Source organism: Miniopterus natalensis, chromosome 10 (assembly GCF_054644295.1).
Source record: "Miniopterus natalensis isolate mMinNat1 chromosome 10, mMinNat1.hap1, whole genome shotgun sequence".
In the NCBI taxonomy this organism is placed as follows: Eukaryota; Metazoa; Chordata; class Mammalia; order Chiroptera; family Miniopteridae; genus Miniopterus; species Miniopterus natalensis.
The window spans coordinates 75,560,724-75,577,902 of record NC_142090.1 but is presented as its reverse complement, the minus strand read 5'-3'; the positions used below and the strand labels follow the sequence as shown (position 1 = coordinate 75,577,902).

At 37.6% G+C, this 17,179-nt stretch overlaps 1 protein-coding gene across 2 annotated transcripts in view; it reads left to right on the top strand.

The window, feature by feature from the left end:
* Positions 1-17,179, top strand: part of HIBADH (3-hydroxyisobutyrate dehydrogenase) — an 83,461-nt gene that overhangs the window by 8,264 nt on the left and 58,018 nt on the right. For both annotated transcript variants that reach the window (XM_016217028.2, XM_087821230.1), the window contains 2 exons: positions 5,234-5,343; positions 7,822-7,943. In XM_016217028.2, the coding sequence (XP_016072514.2) occupies positions 5,234-5,343; positions 7,822-7,943 (232 nt within the window). The remainder of the gene's footprint in view (positions 1-5,233; positions 5,344-7,821; positions 7,944-17,179) is intronic.

Below are 17,179 nucleotides of genomic sequence, written 5' to 3'. Positions count from 1 at the left end.
TAGTGGGAAATTTGCAGGGAAGAAAAGTACCAAAATAGACATATCTGGGTCAGAAGCAGTCGACTGGTTCTAAAGATCTTTGGACGTCTCCTTGAAGAAGTGCTATTTCTTTTTTCTTTTTTTTTTTAAAGCAAAAACTGGGGATTTATTGTGTCATCTCACTAAGAGTTGGGGAGTGGTCTCGCCCCAGACACAGCCGAATTTTGGGCACAGCTGTAGTCAGGGACCTTTCTGTCTGCCTCTTGGCTCTGCTTTCTGTGGGCAGGATCCTCCCTCCCCTCAAGGGGCAAGATGGGCACCTGCCGATCCAGTTGAAGAAATACCTTGGAATGTTCCAACCAGGGTTTTTCCAACCTCTACCTCATGGTGAAAATACTCCATGGGTTCTGAAGGGAATCAAACCTTTGACATGTTAAATATGTTTTACATCACTGTTTAACCAGCTTGTTTATGCCTTTAAATGTCAGCCTATTCTGTTAGGGCACTTATAATTGATTAAATGTTATTTGTGGTCATTTCCATAGAAATTGTGTGTATTTGTCTTTCAGAATCCCTTTATTATACCCTTATTTCTGTTGGGAACTCAGGTTTAATGTACAATGCATCATTTCAACTTTCAGCATCTTTTCTGAAAATATAACCCATGACAATGTTACTAGGCCTTTGTATATTAGAAATCATGAATCAATAAATTGTGAATGTAGTGGTTTAAAAACATAAGCTGTGGGACCAGACTGTCTGGATTCACATCTCAGCTTTCTATGTGCTGGCTGTGTGACTTCAGACAAATTTTTTAACTTCTTCTCTGCTTAAATTTTCTCATTGTCTAAAATGGGGATAGTAATAGTACCTTCCTCCTAGTCCTAGAGAACCTGGCACATAGGAAGTGTGGGATATTACTACTGTTACGAATATTGCTGTGTCTGTAACACATTTCTCCCAAATCTTCACTCCCCAGCACCACACAGAGAAACATACCACTGTCTTGGCTGAGCCTTTGAGTCAGAGGGCTTTGGAAGAAAACTGTAGACAAATTTTAAAATGAAAGAATGATGATAAAAATTAAAACCAAACTAGGAGAGAGTGATTTGACAGTATCCCTGCTTAGGAATATATTCTGCACCATCCCTTCTGGGTCACTTTGATTTTGCAGGAGATACAGATTTCACTTTATAAGTGTTAGCATCAGGGGCACGTGACTTGTGCTTCATTTTTATTTTCATTGTCTAGGAATTTCCTTGGAGATGCCACTGATGTATGCCAAAAGTCTTGCACCACTTCTGTTGAGTTTTCTGGTTGAACTAGGCTTAATTGGATTCTCTTTTGTTTTCTCTTTAAGAACTTGGAAAGCATCCTATTGTTCGTGGATTGTAAGGCTGAACATGTCTGGTTAAGTAATTCTCCTAGGATCTAATCTGGCATCCACTCAGGTCTTGTTAAATGAGAACTTTAAAAGCGTCTTGCTGAGTGGGCTCCATCACTGTTGACCAAATGTTTCAAGATGTAGGCACAAACCGTTTTTGTCACTGTTTTAAGCATAGTGTGATTTTGAACTAACAGCATGCTTTTCTACTTGGAAAGATTAAAAAACACCAAGTGCCAAGTTTAACCAAGGTCGTCGTGTTCATCATTTCTTTGCCAGTTTCTCTTACCCACTTACTTGGAAGTAGTGCTGAGCTTGACTCATGTGACTGTTTTGTCTAGAAGAGAGAGCGAGATTTTTCTCTTTACATAAAGCAACTAGTTAACAGTTGTTTCCCTCCAGTGGATATGCATAAAGGTAATCCTTCCGATTAACCCAGGGCCTGATATCCCCATTCTTCCTTCTTCCCTTCACCCCGCAAAGCAGGTTTTGTCTTTAGTTTATCTAGTCTTCTACCCTGTACTGCACACCTGCCAGTGATGTGTACTAGCATGTAGATGAATCTAAATCCAGAGACATTGGCTACAAAAACTTGGAAAGACTGTAGATATCATGATACACAAGGGAACAAATCTCCTGTAGTCAGAATTGAGATAGTGGAAAAGTAGAGGCTTCCTAATTCATAACAGCATACAAATGAGGCCGTTGGAATGAGCCGGAGATTGTTCTGGGATGGCCATGCCAATCAGAGCATAGCCACGGCCCAGGTCCGCCAGCTCAGCGACTGTCCACAGATGCGGCAGTGCAGCAGAGTCCTGCTAGTGCTATACGTTTGTTCTGAGTCATTGCAGATGCTTCCTATCCCGTCAGCCCCCCCTCTTTTTTTACAGAGGCTGTACCTTCCTAGAACTTAAAGTTTCTAAATATGAAAAGTCTCTTTGCCTATGTATCCTTTCTACTTTGGAGATAGAAACCCTTAAAGATCACCCAAATCACTCTTCTTCTTTTGTAGATTCAGAAACCGAGGCCAGAGAGGTTAAGTGATTTGCACAAAATCACATGTAACTTTAGTGGTTGAGCTGTAACTAAGCCTGGGTGTCTGGCTTCCCAAATTAGTGTTCCTTTCACTGATCCATGCTGTCTTTGCTTATCCATTCAATTAGCAAATGTAATTGAAGGGACTCTAATTAGTTTGGCTCCTAAAGGCTTTTGTGGTTACTGTCAGACGGGCAACAAGGTTTGTTTTTTTCCTCCCAGTTTTGAGCAGTGGCCAAATTTTGTCAGTCAATTATTTCAGACTCTTGAAGTCATCACATGGAAGGCAAGATGATGTGAATAGCTGGACACACATGTCTGTCTATCTGTCTAATAAACATGCCTTCTGTAGTATAAATTAGAAACTTATTATAATGTACCAAATATATCTAGTCATTAGCTATAGCGCCGATGTGGCCAGTACAGTGGTGACATTCCAGCTATCACCATCATTGCGTGTTTTTTCCGGACCTGTGAGCTTTGACACTACTTTCCTGTGTAATTGAGGGGTTAGCGGTCCTCTGGCAACCCAAGCATCCCAAGAAGCAGATGCTAGGGATGCAGGGGGCTGATTGGCCACCCCATGCACTTGGCAGTTGCATGAATTGGCACTGCCAGTTCATTGGCATGAGAACCTTGGAGGTGTGAGGTATCCTTAGGTCTGTGAGCCAATTGTTGGTGCCCCTGAGGGCACCTCTCAAGGAGTTATCTAGATGGAATTGAATTTCCGTCAATGGAAGAGCCTTTCTCAATTCCCAAGAGAAAGTCTGAAATTGACTCTTAGACCTCAAGGCTTACTGCAGTCCCTGGAAGATTTGCCATAGAAGGAAGGGCCCTAAAAGGTATGCCATTGTTTTGCATTGTGTTTATTGCTTCATTTAAGTAGGAATGAACAGATGGGGCTCTCTGTGTAACCCTTATTCTCAATACAGTCCAGGAGTAGAGAACTATGACTCCGACAACTTTTCCTTTTCTTATTCATCTTACTGAGTTGTGTTTTTCTTGAGAAAACTTGAACTGTTTGCCAGGAAATAGTTGTCTCTCTTTGAATCTCAGTATTTATTTGGGTGTAGGAAGGGTTTGCATTTAGCCTAAGTTTTTTTTTTTAAAGATTTTTTTTTATTGACTTTTAGAGAGAGAGGAACGGAGAGGGAAAGAGAGAGAAAAACATTGATGTGAGAGTGAAACATTGATCTGCTACCTTCTGCACGCCCCCTACTGGGGATTGAGCCCACAACCTGGGCATGTTCCCTGACTGGGAATCATAAACAGGCAACCTTTCAGTGCACAGGATGCCCAACCAACTGAGCCACACTGGCTGGAGCAACTTAACTATTTCTTTGTAATTGATGGTAAAAAAATTTTTTCAGAATTATTTGTGGCAAATCACCATGACATATTAAAATATACAAGTTGAATATGCTGCATCGTAGACTCTAAAATGCTATGTTGCCTTTAGAATGAAACAATGAAACAGAATATATTTTGTTTTCATTGTTTTAGGGTCTGAGATGTTCAATGTTATTATTTAGTGTTAATACACAAAGTGCTGGAATACTTGAGTGTGAAATTTTAAAGTATCACTTAAGAAACTTATGTTAAAACCTCATTTATCTAGAACTTGATTTAGAAGGTGATAATCTGTTATGGAAAATTGAATTGTAGTTACTTCTAGCTCATAATATTTTGGGTACACACTGTGTTGGCTTCCCATTCGCTTTCATCAGCTGTGCATCAAAGACAAGAAAATGTTCCGTATATTTTCACCACGTGAAAAGCAGAGGCTTTTCTGTTCCTAAGATGCTTACATGTTACTTCATATTTTCTAGTAGAAATCTGTCAATTTCTAATACATATGTCAGTCATTCTAAGGAGAAATCTTCATTTATTCTCCTGATAATCTTCTGTCTTTTTCTAAAGAGAGATACGGCTTCACAGGAGCTTTTGTGACAGTTGGGGTGATGGATTCTTTCTGTTAAAAGAGAGTTTGAGTCAAGGAGTGAGCTGCTGGGCTCTTCTGACTCCTTTGGTTGCTGGGTGGCTGGGCAGGGGAATCAAAATGTACATAAGAGAGAGCACAGGGTTGGCAGATGTGTGTGAGGGTGTGTACACCCACGCAGGCACACAGGACGCATAGAGCAACTTCCCAGCATGTTCACGGTCATCATGGAAGCAGAAATGAGGGCTGGAATGAGAGCATGCCTTGATGCCTGTTTGTAGGCCTCTCTCGTGTGTATAGTTTCCACAGGAGCCCGTGAGTCCTGATAGCTTGCGCTCTCAGCCTTCATGGTGGTCCTCATAGTCAGCGCAGGAAGTGCTCAAGTCCCTGTCCTGACCTTTTCTTTTCTGAAACAGGCTGAATTTTCTTCTGAAAATAGATTCTGGAGGATCGGGCCTTGATCCTTTTACTAGGAGATTTTGCTGCCCATGGAAATCACTGGTGAATCCTGTAGTTTGGTTACCAGCCCCTGTTGTACTAGAATGTTTTTCTTAGTCAAAGCATCTACCAAAAAGTATGCTGCTTGAGAATCCAAGTTGGAGGAATCCATGAGAAGTGTGTCTGTTCCCAGGACTGTTGGGTTTTGCCCTTTCCCCTCAACTCACTTCACACTTTTTAAAATAAACAGTAGATTTGATTCCATACAAACTGCATCTGTATGTGTGTAAGGAAAGGACTCTATTTTAGGCAGTAAGCTTTTTTTTTTGTCATTTGGAAACAAGGATGAGTTTTAGTCATGGTCACTGTTATCGGCATGCGTAAAAAGTAGATCCTATGTGTGCTCTAGAAACTGCTTACATTTTAATTTATATGTGCCTTTTAAATTTTTTTTAAAGGTTGTGTCTTCCCCAGCAGATGTAGCTGAAAAAGCTGACAGAATTATTACCATGTTGCCCACCAGTATGAATGCAATAGAAGCTTATTCTGGAGCAAATGGAATTCTAAAGTATGTATTTCTCAACTGGGGATATTTTCTCATTATGATAGTTCATGAATTTCACATTTGTTGGAACTATTAAGAAATTACAGTTATGTTTGTTAAAACTTTCCATACTGTTTTCTTATTTCTTAAAAGTGAATGGTGTGGTTTCTCTCTCGTTGTAAAGGGTTTGTTTTTTCACTGAAGTCAAGTATGTGACTTTTGGGAATACTTTTTTTTTCTTTTTTCTATTTCTTTCCTTTAACTCTTGCATTAAACTTATGCTTTCATTGGTAACATGTTTAAGAGACTTTTAAAACTTGCATGTTAAACTGCACAAATGTTACAAGCATAATATGGTTTATAGAAATTCAGGAAAAGGTTTCTATGAAAAATAAAACCAAACATTGGAAAGAACACCATTATTTAACATTTTATTACATAATAAAAAGTTATTGTATGTCCTCTGGGTTAGTACATCTGCAGTAAGAACTTTGAGGAGTTGGAATTAAAGGTTAGCAGTTGCTCTTTAAATAAAATATAACTTAGGTCAGAGTTTCCTAGCCAGTGCCTAGCTTCCCCGGCTCTGAGAACCTTTTGGTTAATTGCTGCCTATTGCCAAACCCTTGTGGTTACATTAGGACAGTGGTTGAATTCCCAATTTAGTTTGCTGGTCTTACTGATTTCTGTTCCTAACTTGTTTTGTTGTTGAACTTCAGCCAAGAGGCAGAACAAACTGGTAGGCCCTGAAGACCCATGAAGGGCTAAAAAGAAAGGGTTTAATTTCATGAAGCTGTAATATGAAATTTGAAGTTTTTGGGAATTGAATTGCTTTGGAAAACTAACAAACTTGGAAGCAAAAGACATTTGGAACACTTGGATATTAGGCAGAAAACTGATAAGATAAATGTTTAGATTCAGGGGAGGTTGAAAGACACTCATTTTGGATGGAGCCCTCAGGCCCACAGTGTGTGTGGTCCTGAGGCGACCTTGCTGTCTCATTACCTAGTCTGTTCCAATTATGGCCCTGCTTTCCCTCTCAGGGAGAAGTTACTAAAAACTTGTGTGGGGACAAATTCTACATTTATTAATATCCTTTACTAAGGAATATGGTGGCCATCTACCAGAGCAGTCTTATCTAGGGAGTGCTTTGAAAGAGTTTGGCTTCACATTGAACTATAATTTGCTTCTCATGGGTAGTTCTTCATTTTCTTCTGGGTCTGGATCATTTCTCCATATGCAGAGCATGTGTCATTTTTGAGATGATTTCCCACTTCTTAACGATTTAAGATCTTAAAAAATATCAATATCACAGATGACTGGTAAAATTAATTCTTATTTTTTATGTTGCATAAATGAAACTCTACATATTGAGGTGATCTGTATTAGAGTATACTGTTTTATTTTCCTGTGGAGTATACACAATTACTGCATTTGGACCAGATCAATTCATACGTCTAAAATTGTTATAAGCATTTTTTGTGTTTTTCCCTATAGGAAGGCTTTTCTTTTCTATTCTTTAGTATTTAGAAATGATTATTTATCCCTTCAATATTTATATTTATTCAATTCTAATTTTCCAGGCATAATTCTGATTAAATGTCTTCTGGGTTAGTTTGTCTGTAGCAAGAACTTTAGGAAGTTTGAATAAAAGGTTAACCGTAGGCCTTTAAATAAATTATAATTTAGGTCAGAGTTTCCTAGCCAGTTATATTATAGATTATAAGGGAAGTATCTAGGTATATAGTCTTCACTTACAGTACAAACAAAAATGTTTTACTATAAGAATGCCATTTAAATACTGGTGTAAAATATGATACATGAAAAGGCTGCTTCCCCCTTTTACTAAAGTATGTACGTAAATTTACCATAAAGAACAAAAAGACTCTGTGAGTTTTCCAGGTTCATTCCTATATTTCCCTTTCTGCCTGTTAGGTATTTTATTTTGTCTTTAAAAAGTTACAGTTATTAAAGAATATACCATCCTGAAGCAAAAGGCTAAATTTCAAATTGCTTACATTTATTCTACCTAGGGAAATAACATGGATATGTGAAAATTGCAATATGGCTGTTTGAAGACAAATCAGTTACTTTTAAAAGAGACCCAGCTACTTTAAAAACAAAAATTTAAATCCTACCAAATACCTCTTTCAAAGTTAATAGATATTTTAAATTGCTTAAATCTTAGCTTACCTATATTATTATGGTTAATGTGTATTTAATCTAAAACCAGAATTTATACCATATAGTTTATTAGACTATTTTGGTTTGTTTGAAAGAGTTTAGGTTTACTTGGAGCTATAATTGATCTGAAAATTAATTTGAGATTTTGAACGACTTTTGATAATTCTTTTAATACTAAGCCAAAGATGACCTTGATATCTGGCAGCTTTTTAGCAGATTCTGATTCTGTAGGTAGTTGCATGAAGTGTGTATTCAGCATTGCAAACTATATTTTTTAAAGTATAGTTTTTAAAAAAACTATCTTTGTATTTGTTTACTTAGAAAAGTGAAGAAAGGCTCACTATTAATAGATTCCAGTACTATTGATCCTTCGGTTTCAAAAGAATTGGCCAAAGAAGTTGAGAAAATGGGAGCAGTTTTCATGGATGCCCCTGTTTCTGGCGGTAAGTGGTATTAAAATACATGCACACCTATTTTTACTTGTCAGAAGTAGCAATTAAGCTGGGTGGAGGGGGCCAAAGAGGGGATGGAGGACATCTGTAATACTGTCAACAATAAAAAATAAATTAAAGCCCAGCAGGGCAGGGCTCAGTGGTTGAGCATTGAGCTAGGATCCAGGAGATTGCGGTTCGATTCCCAGTCAGGGCACATGCCCAGGTTGTGGGCTCGATCCCCAGTTGAGGGCGTGCAGGAGGCAGCTGATCAATGACTCTCTCTCATCGTTAATGTTTCTATCTCTCTTTCCCCCTCTCCCTTCATCTCTCTGAAATCAATAAAAAGATATATTTAAAAATAAATAAATTTTAAAGAAGTAGTGATTAAGGTTTTGTGGTGCCCAAGATATATCCAGTTATTTTTAGACCTATTACAGGGATTCTCAATTCCCTCATTAAAAATAAAAACAAAACAAAATGACTTGTGTTATTTAGTGCTCTCAAAATACATTGCTTACTCTAAATTCAGATAAAAGGATATCACAACTTTGAAAAGTTATAAATTTTTGGTCCAAATTGCTGCGGTAGGGATAGATCAGTTCCTGGAAAATTTAACTTTTCGGAATGGATTTAAGAAATAATTAGCTTGAATAATCGTATAACTCTTAAAGAAGTTGAAGAAAAAGAATAAAAGGAAGACATAATCTCATATGGAAAACATTAGGCCCAGATGATTTTATAGATGAATGTTACCAAAATTTCAAGGAGCAGATCATCTCAGTTTTATACAAATTTTTTCAGACACTAGAAAAAGAGCATATGCTTTCCAACTAATTCTGCAAGACCTGTACAACTCTGATACTTAAACCAGACGGAAACATTATGAGAGAAAAATGATAGGTCTATATCGGTCATGAATATAGAAGTAAAAACTTTAAAAAGTATACCAGGAAACTGAATTTAACCATGCATAAGGGAGATCAACCTCTACAACCAAGTTTGGTTTATCTGGTATACGCACAGATGGCTTAATATTAGAAAATCTATAAATGTATTTCATCACATTAACTTATTTAAAAATCATATCTCAATCAGAACAAGGAGACCCACTAATAAAATTCTCAAAGCTGATTATTATATCAAATATTAATAGTGACTATCTGGGTATTTTGGAACGGCAGGATTGTGGGTATTATGATTTTCCATAATTTCAAAATTTTCCAAAATTATTTTATAATTAAATATCATATGTATACATACAGACAGACACACATGTATATACACACATATGTAATTATAATGGTATAGCAGTAGACAGTGGAATAGCATTTGTATTCCAATTATATTAAACTTGATTGTAGGCTTTGGAATTAAGAAATAACAAAATAATTTAAATCAGTTTCTGTTTTTTCATAAAGAACCTAATGGTCTCGTAAAGAAAGGTGTCTTTCTTGTAAATATAGGTGGAGGTATAAATAATTGTTAGCCCCTTTGATTACTATATGGATTTGGTTAAGTGAGATTTAGGTGTAAAGATTTACAATGTGACATAGGCACTTTTTTTTTTATTGTATGATTTTTATTTTCTTAATTTTTATTTTTAATTAAATTTTTAAATTAAATTTATTGGAGCGACATTGGTTAATAGTGATGTAGGCACTTTGATCACAAAATACTAATAACCAACTTTAAACATGGTGTTGCTAAACTGAACAGTTCTTCTTTGGTTCTGTAATTGAATTTGAAAATTGATCTTGCTGTTGATCTTTTTTTGCTTTGAGAGTATAGCCTAAAATTATCATTTTATAATGAATAGTACCAATTTGATTTTTAAATGTTATTTTAACTTTTAAAATAGAATCTTCTATGTGATAAAACTTTGAAATTACTCTTTTGTTCCTATTAAGCTATTCTTAAACCCTAGTTTGTAGTTTTAAGGTGCAAAAAATGCTAGTTTATAATAGTGCATATACTTGAAGCTGAACCATTTTATAGATTGAAAGTTTTGTGTAGAGATGGTTTGTGATAATTTATTGTTTGACACATGGTCATTATGTAATTTGTAACAGAAGCTTCTACTTATCTTCTCATAGTTATTTTTATATTTTTAATTTGGTAGCTTGTAAATGGCTCCACTTTCTCAGTTAAAATAAAATAGAGGACATTTTCTGTAAGTTAAATAGGCTGATTTGAAAAGTCATTACATTTTAACTAAATAAAATTAAGGAAGGGGGACCTGGGTAAAAGCATGGCGTAGATACCCATGATAGGCCCGCAATTTCATAGAAGTTCCATACTCATCAACCTTGAAACACGGAATGTTTCAGGTAATTTGAATAAAACCTTAAGATGTTCCCCCATATTATCCCTTTCTCTCTACCCCTCATGGGCTTAGCCATCTGACTCACTTTGGCCAGTGGTATGTTAGCAAATTTTACACAGGGATAGACTTCAGAAGCACTTTGTACATGGAGTCTCGCCCTCTCTTGATGCTGGGAACTCCTCCACTGCTGCTAGAGAAGCCTGGGCCAGCCTGCTGGAGACAAGGCTGACCACCAAGCACGTGAGTGAGGCCATCTTGACCACCCAGCCTGAGTCAAGTTCCCAGATGACTGCGCCTACTTAGTGACCTCGGGCCTGACCAGCAGTGAACTGCCCAGCTGTGATAGTCCAGATTGCTCACCCACAGAATTGTGAACAAATAAAGCCACTAAGTTTTGGGGCAAGTGTTAGGTAGCAGTAGATAACTGATGGAGCCAATGTGGTTGATATTCCCGTGATTATGCCGAAGTTTTGTTACTTATTGTATCAATTAGTGTGCTACCTGTACTTATTTAGTTTAAGTGTTATAAACCCCTTTGGAAGGAGAGTTATTGTAACACACTTAGCGTAAAGGCTGACTTTAATGCCAAAGCTAAGTTGCTCAAATATTTTATTATTAAGCTAGTTCAGAAAACAGGTATGTCTGCTATAAACAGGCACCTGACTTATGTCTCTATATTTCTGATTACAAAGGAGAATGTTTATGTGTTACCTAAGGAGATACCCTGGTGAACTGACGTGAGATACTTTTCCTGATCTTACTAAATCTTGGTAGATGGCAAAAATTTAGTAAATGTCATTTTGGTATTCTCATGGATGGTTGGGGTTAAATAGTATGTTTAGCTTTTAAGTGTTTCTTGTGCTCTTAGAATTGGGTTTTATTATTAGAAGGGACTTTGGCAATAATTTAACTTGACTCTGTTATTTTGTAGATGACAAATTGAGGTCCAAAGAAATTAAGTCACTTGCCCAGGGCTCTCCAGCTTGATAGCAGATCTAGAAGTAGAATCCCGCTTTCCCAGCTCAACAGAAGGTTTTCCCACCTTTGCCAGACTATCCCTTCAGTCCCATTCTGTGGTTGCCTTCTCTCTTTTTCACAGTAGTTGCCTATTGTTGACCTGATTTCTACAATTTTATCTTCCCCAGGTTGGTTCTCAGTCTTCTGTCTTGCTAGCTGACAGGCACTGCCATGGAGTGAAACCCATGGGGGGTGTGTGTGTGTGTGTAGCAGTTGCCTTCTTTTCCAACCCTCAGAGGTTGGCTTCTAACATGGAAGAGGGTAAACATTTCTTCCCCAGAGTCACTTGAGAAGAAATGGTTTAGAAGCTGTCAAGTTAGAACCTGCAGAACCCTGGATAGATCAGATCGGTCCTGTTGTGTTAGCCCCATCCTGGAGTGTTTATTAACTGGCTGTCAGGAGTCTTTTGTTCTACTGATGGGTTGGGATAGAACCAGAGGTGTTTTGTTTTGTTTTTTGTCCAGCTGGCTGGTTAACCAGATAAACCTGTTGGAAAAGAGAAAGTAAAGTGATATTTGGACATGTCTCTAACATGTGTGCTTTTCACTGGGTCAGGATCTGTTCTGAGGTTTGAGGACTTGGAGTTGAACAGGATTATATCTGAAAGCAGGTGGATGAAAGGACTGTTTTATATAGCAAGAACGAGGCTATTTTCCATGTCCTTCTGTGCTCCCTTAGTGTGGTATCTGTGCCTTTGCAAGGGTACTGGGTTATGCCTGTTTCTTCCACTAGACTCCGAAGAGGGTAGAGAGCATGTTTTGTTCACTTCTACCTCCAGTGTGTATTTTCCAGTGGGCATTTAATAAAGTATGGTTGATTGGATCAAGACTCTTCTATTTTTTTTAAATATATCTTTATTGATTTCAGAGAGGGGAAGGGAGAGGGAGAGAGAGAGATAGAAACAATCGATGAGAGTCATTGATCGGCTGCTTCCTGCACGCCCCCAACTGGGGATCTAGCCCGCAACCCGGGCATGTGCCGTGACCGGGAATCAAACCACGATCTTCTGGATCCTAGGTCGATGCTCAAATGCTGAGCCATGCCTGGCCAGGCAAGACTCTTCTATTTTTTAAATTCAAGGTTAATGTTAAATATTTTAAGCCTTCCTGAAGTTATTTCTCCTTTCCAAGCTGTTCTCCAGGTTATCTTCAGATTATTGACTTCTCTCTCAAGTTAAACTAAGTAACTGCCTCTCCATTCTTTCATCAGTCAGGTAGTATTTACTGTGTTTAAAATGTTATATTTTATTATTAGATGCTATTGGGAAGTGTGATTGTGATCAAAGTGGTGAGGTTGGGATTAAAGAAGTAGAATAAATAAATATTCAGAACAACTTAAAGAGGAAGTCCTTACATTAGAAGTTTAGAATTTAGGAAAATATACTAATAAAATGATTTGAGAATATTTACAGAGTGCAAAATAATGCAGTTTGGCGGTATTCCCAATACTTAACAACCAAAAGGGAATGATGCTTCATTAACTGTGGTCACAGCAGCATGCTAGGCAGCATAGAGAAACACTGTCTTTGTCCTACCTGGGGTGGCTATTAAGACTTATTTTGACTTTTAGCTTATATTCGCCTTTATGGATATTTAAAGGAAGGGAGTAACACCAGATTTGATTTACACAGCTGAGTCCAGGGCAATAGAAGGATTTTTAGTTCTGAATTCAAAAGTCTATGGTAAAGGTCAACTAGAAATCTCATAGGTGATAGATATTTGCGGGGAGCCAATGGAATTTGGAGTTAGATTTGACAGTCCTTTAGTAAATATTCTTTAGGCAAGAAAGAACGGCAGTTGATTAATTCATATAATTCTCTTATCACATTTGGTTCACTTGGATATTAGGGAGAGCCTGAAATTTTTAGAGAGATAAAGGAACTCTAAAAATGAAGGTTTTCACTTTTTCTTTCCTGATATGTCTTGTACTTAGAGTGATTGTATTTATACAGTTCTTACAAGACTATTTACTGTTTTCTGATTATACACTCTTATCTCTGTTTTGCTTGACAGTGCCTTGCTTGCAAGAGGCATGTTTCATTCTTCAGTTTATGCAGTGAACATTTATTGAGTACTTGGTATGTGCTACATATGTTCTAGGCACTGGACTTGCGGCTTTAAGGATATTCCAAGTCTTACCTCGTGGCACTTATGATTTAGTAGAAATAGAATAAACAAATAAACAAAAATAATTTCAGAGATAAGTGCTATGAAGGCAAAAAAGGCAGAGTAAACCGTTAAGGAGACAGAAATTAAGGGGAGACGCTTTTTCTACATAGAGTTGGGAAGCAACATTTAAGCAGAGATGCGAATGCACAGGGCCAGGGGAAGGAAGGAGCTACTCTGTCAGGGCTCTGAGACATGGAACAGGTAGTATGTTTGTGAAACATTCATCTCCGTATCACCAGGGCATAGCAGAGTTTGTTAAATTGAATCACCTATAAATTGACCCCTCATGTGTTTAAAATCATGCCTTTGTTGAACAGTTTGCGGTTTTTAAAGTAAAGCTGCCTGGGATTTTTGTAAGCAATCCCATGACACTGGGCTCATAAGTGTGATGTCCTAATTTAGTTCTGTCTTGTGTAAATTACATCCTTTAACCATTCTCTCATGTCAAGTGTTGTTGAGTTGTACCGTTTTGTATACATGCAGTGGTGTTTTTTAAATATGGGCCCGTTACCACAGAGCTAGTTTGAATTTGATCAGCTCTCTTGTGTAATGAATGCTAGACATAAAGCAAATTAAAAACTATTGTTTGTGACTAATGACCATACTGTTCCGTCTGCTCTCAGAGCATAATTACAGCACTTAACTGTGCTTGAATAATTGGAGAATAAACTCACTGATTGCCTGATACATCGTAGATTTGCAGAGACCTTGAGTTGAGGTGACTGTGAAGTGGCACTTGCAGTTGGCCCAAGGCTGTCTGTGCAGCAGCCTTATTGATCTGCCGAGCTGGAGCGCTCCAGCGCGGGTTTGGTGTCAAAATTAAATAATTGAGCTGGTGTGTATGTGTTTGTGTAACAGTTCCCTACCAGGAAACCAGATTTTATACTCTGCTTGGCAGGGTTGCAGTTTAGTGATTTGATTGAGGTGTTCTTACAATGGGGAGTAGTATGCACAAAGCCTAGGAAGGAGTTTCTCCTAGAGCGCTAGACTTGCTTGCTAAATTCTTCAGTGAGAGCCGCACATAGACTCCCATTGTTGTTTTTAAAATCAAGTGTGCAGTCCTGGCCTTTACTGCTCACCAAACGGATACCTACTGTTTTTCCACTAGATCTGTATCTAATTTATGGTAAAGGGACCACAAAAACAAAAATTATTTATATTTTGGCACCTAACACCATTATAGTTAAGGGTCTGTTGGCATTTCCATTAAAACAGTTTCTTAGAGAGGTTTATAACTTGGCACTTTTACTTGGCTTTGGGCTGAAACATTGCTATTTCTGTCCAAAAGCAAATTCTTTTAGCAAATTTCATAACCGAATGTGCTGTGGTTTATAATGTGTGGAGGGGGAAGGGCTGTCACAATAGGTCTTTGATGCTCCCACAAGCTGCTTGGTTACAAAGTAGCACTGTGCATGCTGTTTACTCATACACTCTAGTCCTTCCTCAGTCCGATTTCATTTTTTTAATGTTTTGAAGTAAGTTGATCTAACATGATTAATATAATTCATTTTCATGGTTTCTTTCCTTTAAAGAGTTTTACTACTGTGATGATTTTTTAGTTCTTTTTAAGTTATCAACTTCTGTTGTTATAAAATTTGAAATTACTTTGTGGCATTGATTTTTGTATGAGAAACTTGAATTAATCTAAATAAAATAAGCCTCTCGTTGGTCTAACCTGGTGGTATTTAAAGCTTTAGTGAAAGACAAATATCATAAGATTTCTTTAGTATGTGAAGAATAATATAAACAAACAAACAAACAAAACAGAAACAGACTTATAGAGACAGAGAAGAGACTGATGGTTCCAGAGGGCCAGGGACTGCGTGAAAGAGGTGAAGGGATTGAGAAGCACAGATCGGTAGTTACAAGATCGTCACGGGGATGTAAAGTACAGCAGAGGGGATATAGTCAGTAATATTGTAGTAATTATGTGTGGTGCCAGGTGGGTACTGGAAATACTGGGGAGAACACTTTATAAGGTATGTGATTGTCTAACCACTATGCTGTATATGTGAAACTAATACAAAATAATATGGAATGTAAACTGTAATTAAAAAATAAATAAGGCTTTAGTAACTGAAATGATTAAAATTTTCTTTATCTTTGTTTGATGGGCAAATCCATTTCCTTAAAAATGACATAAGACTCATCAATACTGACATAACAGAAATGAGTTAAATATATTAGCCATTTACATTTATCCATAATTTCACAGGCATACCGTGGAGATATTACAGGCTCGGCCCCAGACCACCACCATAAAGCGAGTCATTATCTTTTTGCTGGTGGAGGGTCTTGCCTTCAATTTGTTAAAAAAAAACCACAATATTTGTGGAGCACAATAAAGCAGGGTGCAATAAAAAGAGGCATGCTGGACTTACTGCCCTGTATCCATTAGGTATCCTTTTGGTCTCTGGAGGATACCTTTTGCCTGAGATTTTCTCCAGTTTGCACAAGTAGTTCAGAAATGTTTGGTAAATAAATTACAAAGATTTCTTTGAAATCAGTCCCAGAGAAGAGGTGCCCATAAAAACCTCTTTTACATTCTTTGGCATGCCTAAGACTCCCTTACAACAGAGTCATGGACAAGAGTCCCTATATAACGTGTTAATGGGTTCTTAACACATTTAGGGAAGACTGCTGACTCACTGCCCAAGATAACATGGTTGAGGCAGCTTGAATCATTTGTCTACTAAGAAAATAGGAGACTGGGTTAGAGAAGGCCAGGCAATCACTTCATTTAGGTTTTGTATTATTGCTGTCATTTATTGTTAGTCGTCGTCTTATTGCTAACAGCAACCTAGTTTATTTCTAAGAATTTACTTCCTTACAGTTTGCAGATTCCCTCATCTCCAAATTTGCAGGCGAGATTTTAATTGCATTGCAATTTCCAGTCAAGTAACCATTACCAGGGTTGCTCTTGCCAGGCTCTGTCCTGTGGTGGAGGGACACTGTGTTCTCTTCACATGCTTATGTTGGAAAGTGCAGGGGTAAGGCAGGGGTCCTGCCTGAGTAATCCCAGGGTATTTTTAATGTCCTTTAATTGCCATTCAGGATGTAAGTCAGACCAGACACAATTGGGTCTGGTGACATAGTTCATGACTGCCTGGTGGTGTTTAAATAAGGTGAAGTCAATTTAGTAAGTAAATCTGAAGTTATTACTAATATAGAATTTTATTTTTCATTAGCATCTGTTGATTCCTAAGCAGTGTGAAATTAGTTCTAGTATACCTTATGTGTTGTATGTCTTTATTTTGTTTGCTTGTGATTGGGGGAGGGGGGGGGAAACGGTGGTGGAGGAAATGGAATTAAGAATTTGACAAGGGCCTTGTCATCGTGATCAAACATTATCAGACTTATTTACAACTTTGTAGATATCTGATTTTCTTAAAAACAGTATGATAATGTTAGCATATGAAAAATGTACTCAGTTTAAATTCTTCTCTGTATATATTTGCCCTACGATTCTGTTTTGTTTTGCATTACTTTGGGTGTTCGGGTTGTGAGAACTTTAGATTTACATGCACACTTCATAGCAGTCATCCATCCGCTCACCCTCCCATCATGGCCAGGGAAGTGGCAGCCGACTTACCTTCTCTCTCTTCTGCCTTGAAGTGATTGCAACTTGACCTCTGAAGGTCGAGGGTTTTTGGCTGGTTGGTATTTAGCTCAAACTACTTCCAGCGACATGAGAGATGTGGACTCTTTTAGAAGAGTATTAAGAATTTTAAGATTTG